Source organism: Apium graveolens, unplaced genomic scaffold, assembly GCF_009905375.1.
Source record: "Apium graveolens cultivar Ventura unplaced genomic scaffold, ASM990537v1 ctg6714, whole genome shotgun sequence".
Lineage (NCBI taxonomy): Eukaryota > Viridiplantae > Streptophyta > Magnoliopsida > Apiales > Apiaceae > Apium > Apium graveolens.
In genome coordinates this window covers 56,952-62,506 of record NW_027419718.1, presented here as the reverse complement: position 1 = coordinate 62,506, position 5,555 = coordinate 56,952, and the positions used below count along the sequence as shown (strand labels likewise).

General features: G+C 28.7%; 1 protein-coding gene across 1 annotated transcript; it reads left to right on the top strand.

Moving 5' to 3' along the window:
* The first annotated feature begins 3,663 nt into the window (after positions 1-3,663).
* On the top strand, positions 3,664-4,636 carry LOC141703541 (putative germin-like protein 2-1). Its single transcript, XM_074507032.1, has 2 exons — positions 3,664-3,843; positions 3,962-4,636. The coding sequence occupies exons 1-2, from the start codon at positions 3,714-3,716 to the stop codon at positions 4,510-4,512; spliced, it is 681 nt and encodes a 226-aa protein (XP_074363133.1). The 5' UTR covers positions 3,664-3,713; the 3' UTR covers positions 4,513-4,636.
* The last annotated feature ends 919 nt before the right edge of the window (positions 4,637-5,555 follow it).

Below are 5,555 nucleotides of genomic sequence, written 5' to 3'. Positions count from 1 at the left end.
CTTAAATGTCCTGACTTAATTAATTTCAAAAACTGTTTTTTAGAAAATTTATACTATACTATGATAGACAAAATATCAAAAGGTTGGTAGTCGGTCTGTACTTACTGAAATTACTTAATTTAACTTACTTAATTTTACTATATTATAATTTAACTTATATTAAAGTCGTTAAAAAATGTCTACTCCAAATTGAAAATTTGATAATTAGTCTATCGTACAATGCTTGCTAAATTTATTTAAATGTCCTTACTTAATTACTTTCAAGAAAAAATTATATATTACTGGGAAAATGATAGAGACCTTAAATATATTTACCAAAATTTTTCCTGAATACTGTTGTGTCAACTTTGTAATTACTAAATTTCCAAATAATAATATGGACCATACATATATACATATGAGTCCCCAAATTAAAATGCGTCACATATTTGTTCTGTCATTTAATAAAAAATTTGGATAATAAATTTGGGATACCTAACACTACTCACATTACTTTTCATTGTTAATCCATGACAACACAACATGAACGGCTCTAACAAATCTACGATCACGCATAACACTCGTTTTCGTCTTCTCTCCTGTATTCAAACCTTTCCATTTCACAACACTAACCTTTTAATTTCTCGAACATAATTCGAATTTCAGTTTAGCTCTCCAAACAATATGCGAGAACAATTTTATACCTATTTTCATTCAATTACATTTTATTAATTAAATCTATCTATTTATAATTAATAACTTTTATTAATAACAAATCTCTTTTTAAGTAATATTTTGGTTTCACTTATTTTTTATTTCTACCAACTTTTGGTTTCAGCTTTTATGATTCATGTTATAATTCTAAGTTTATTGTTTTTATTTTTGTTATTCTTATATGACTTATAATTCTATATATATTATTTTTGGGGAATTTACCAAAAATACTAGTTTTTGTAAAATTATTTGCGGTTTTACTAACTTCTGAAAAGATTTGAAAAAATACCATTTTACTCTGAAAATATTTACAAAAATACGATGTTGTATAATAGGTTGTAATTTAGTGTAAATTGTGTAACTGTTTTAGGTTGCATTTTATGTTACATTTTATGCCGTAAATATGATTTCAATTTACGGTTTCTTTTTATAATTTCAAGTTGCAAATGTGGTTGCAAAAATGATTGCAAGTATTTTGCAAATATTTTTAAAAAGTGATAGTATTTTTGCAAAAATTTTGTAAAACTTGGGTATTTATGAAAAAATCCTTTATTTTTACCCATTTTTTGAATTTTATAAGCCATACTTTTTTATTTTTTTATTGGTTTGAATCCTGTTTTTAATTATATTTTAAAATAAATAGGTTCATATATTAGCCCAACTAAATAGGTTTCGAAAAATATAAATCACGATCAAGTAAATAGGTCATGTGTTTAAATTGAAATATTTTAATTTAGAATACTTAATTTGTTGGTGAAATTTCATTTTAAATAAAATAGTATGGATATTATAAATACTGTATTTTGATTTCACCCCTTAAAAATAATAAAGATTGTTCAAACCTTATTATGATTACAATTCTATATCAGTAGAACTCTAAATTATTTTTTGGTAGATACTTGTTTAGTACGGTTACGCTGTATTTGTGTTTGACCCCTAGATTTTTATTTCATATAGATTTTTATGTTATTTTTTAACAAAATATAGATTCCTGGAATCATATTATAATTATGATATTTCTATTTTCCCTCTTTTATTTTTATTAAAATAATAAATTAGAATCATTTGTACATTGTAATTAATAAGGGAATCCATTTTTAAGGGTACTTTGGTTTCACCATTTTCGGTTTTACGAACTTTAATTTCACCCCTTTTAAATGTTACTATAGCTCTAAATATATGATTATTATTCTTTTTTTATTCCTATATGACTTTCTATATGTAATATTTTCCTTTTTTATTTTTATATACCAAATATTTATATTATTTTTATATAAATGGAATCGTATATATATAATGTTTTAGTATTTAATTACTTATACATCAAAATTATATATAATAATAATATAAAAATATATTACTACTAAAAGACCCGTGCATAGCAGCACTGCATCTCCCGGTTTTTAAACTATTTTAAAATAAACGGCTCATATATACCTTATTTTGATCAACTAACTGAGTAATTAAAGATTGTTCAAACCTTATTATGATTACAATTCTATATCATAATAAGAAATATACCTTATTTTGATCAACTAACTGAGTTGTGGAGGCATTAGACGGATGGATATAGTAGACACTTGATCGATCTTGATTCGTCTGATTAGTTGCAGTTTGATTTGTTTGTGTATTTATTATTTGCTTTGAATTAAGCAAATAGTTTGCAGGCTATTGCGTGAGCCCATAGGGTTTACCCAGTGCGCATCAAAGGGTAGCGGCTGCGGGTTACCTACGATAAAAAAATAATGTTTAAGAGTAATTTTGATTGAAAAAAAAGTAATTTTGACAAATACTTAGTGTTCAAACAATTGACAAGAAATGAGGACTGATCCGTGATTTAGAACAGAATTTCTCAACAAAGAAACACAATCAGATAACAAGAAGTATTCGCAGATGTTGAACACTCGTCAATCACCAGAATTTAGTGATTAGGTTTTAGTACTCAATTTTCCGACGCAAGGATAATGATAGAATATCCGGAATTACTGGATAACACGAAAAATAAATGCAAACAGACAATCAATGTATATATCAGAAATTACGCATATAGCTATCCATAAAACGAAGAATTAACTCAAATTCAACAATCTATAATTGATCGAATGAACCTGAATTTGTATACGAATAGTAATTATGCAGGAATAACAATGAAACGTCGAAGAATGATGAATAACTAAGAAATCGCCAATAGAATCGTCTACACGGGGTCTGATACCATGTTATCTTTTCTGAAAGTAAAAATCTCATCGAAGAAAAGAGAAGAAGTAATTACAATGTGTGTTCTTGATTACACATATACACAGATCTATTCAAAACTAATAAAAATGGAGGAAAAGTTTGTTATTCTAACTTAACAGATGTCAGCTCTGTATTGGACTATGAGAATAGTCTAGAAGGCTTGAACTTTGCTGATGTGAAGGTCTTAATATGTCAATAAACATTCTTTTGGGGCAGAAGTGGTAGGTTATATAATATATAAACATATTATTAAGCAGGTAAACCTGATTCAAACACATGCAAAGTTTTTACCAGCTGCAGGAGAATTAGCTTAGACGCGGGTTGAATTTGTCTCAAAATCATTTGCTGAATACATTGCAATTTGAATATCTGCTCAGAAGCTGACTAGTTAGCTATATTGTTATTAACATTGAAAAACATACTTGAGTTACTTGGTTTTTTCATTATTGTTTCTTGAGGAAACTAGAAGCAGTGAACCTGATACATTTAAAAACTAGTTAAAGATGATCTATTGGATAGACTTTCAACCAAGTTATGTCACAACAATAAATATAAATAAATAACAGATGCCAATTACATATATAGTTTTACTACTTCTCTGTATCTTGAATATGTCAGTGCCATAGGTAAGCAATTTTGTATATATTTTATCCTCTCTGTCACACTTTCCCTGGTAGAAGTTTTCTATATAAGCCTTGGACAAGATCCATATCTTTACAACTCAACTCTCAGAACTCATCATTTGGTCTCTTAGCATTTTTTTTAACCAAAAGTTTTCAAATATGGATTCTTCAAGGGGCTCCAAACTTGTTTTCATATGTTTAATTGTAAGTAGTATGACTTGCTTTGTTGCTCTGGCCACTGATAATAATCCTCTTCAGGATTTCTGTGTTGCTGATGCAAATAGCCCAGGTATATATATATTTTAAATGCATGCATTCTTGACGTAACTACCTCATTTTCATATTATCTGTTGTCTACATTTTACTTGTACACTACAAACATCTGACAGACTTGCTTCTTTTTTCAGTTTTGGTGAACGGACTAGTTTGTAAGGACCCCAAGGTTGTAACCGAAAACGACTTCTTTACTAGCGGATTGAACGTAGCTGGTGACACATCATCCAATAAAGTTGGATCAAATGTAACCACAGTTAATGTTGCTAGGATTCCTGGACTCAACACGCTTGGCATTTCTCTTGTTCGTATCGACTTTGCACCATATGGAATCAATGCTCCACACACACATCCCCGTGCTACTGAAATTTTGACAGTTATCAAAGGTACATTGAGGGTAGGATTTGTCACTTCAAATACAGAAAATCGTCATATCACCAAAGTCCTTAACGAAGGTGATGTGTTTGTGTTCCCGGAAGGTCTTATACACTACCAACAAAATATTGGACATGATAATGCGGTAGTGATTGCTGCTCTTAGCAGCCAAAACCCAGGGGTTATCACCATCGCAAACGCTGTATTCGGAGCCAATCCTAATATATCTGCTGATATTCTTGCCAAAGCATTCCAACTAAACAAAAACACAGTCCAGCAATTGCAGGCGCATTTTGATGAAGCAGATTGATGAACGTATTGGATTTATTATATATTTCTTAATTAAGGCTGTTAAGCCATTGCTCAGTTGTTTAATTACTGTTATTTGACATTGTTGCCTTTAATTTTTATTTGTATCGCCATGTTCTTGTAGTTGTTGGTATCAGCCTTATTAAATAAAATCTCATCGGTGACTGAAGTTATGGCTCTACTTTACTTTAGGAACTCCAGATAATATTTGTTAAGCTTTGACATTTCTTGTGTGCATTTAAAAAGAGACATCTTCTAAATCTTTCTGATGTTGTTTTTCCAAATGTAGTCGATTTAATTAGTTAAGTTCTCTTTAAATAACTAGTAAGTTTCCACTCTCTTCTTATTCTCAACTCTAGGCCAACTAGGTACTTTATCATAGTACAACATATTCATCTCTAATCTTAAACTCTCACGAAAAACAAGTTTAGCCTAATTTTTATATAAATTTAATAAAAATAATCATTTTTCAAAAATTAGCCAACTTTAACATTCGGCATATCCAATTGTCCAAATATATAAGATACAAACTATCATTTGGAGTATTCTATGTATATAGTATACCAAACTGTCAGTAGGGTACCTAATATAAATTGAGATACCCAATTACTTATAGTGGAGTATCCAATTGGCTAAAATTGATCATCGTTTTTAGAATGGTTATTTTGATTAAATTTTTAATAATTGATAATTTTATCATTTTATTCTTTCGATTTTGTGTGTTATGATTTATCTTTTTTTAAGATATCTAAATATGTTAGGAATTAATAGTATGCATAACCATATTTTTGTGATTATAAATTCTTTTTGTAAAGGAAATTGATTATAAAATTTGATCATGTATATTAACATTAAGAGTAAAATATATTTTGCACCACCTAACAATTTACGTTTTTTCCGAATTTGTTCTATTTTATTTATCTTGGCACCTTGTGCCTAAAATATTAATTGTCGGTTCGTTTTACATCTCCGAATCGTTTAGTGTCCTAATTAACTATTACCGAAAAATTGACCATGGGCAAAATTGGGAAAAATATCATTCAA

What these genes read in the sequence shown, in the direction of transcription:
- LOC141703541 (XM_074507032.1), top strand. Translation starts at nt 3,714, where the DNA reads ATGGATTCTTCAAGGGGCTCCAAACTTGTTTTCATATGTTTAATTGTA. An exon ending in TGCTGATGCAAATAGCCCAG is followed by an intron (nt 3,844 to 3,961) that starts GTATATATATAT and finishes TTCTTTTTTCAG; the next exon opens with TTTTGGTGAACGGACTAGTT.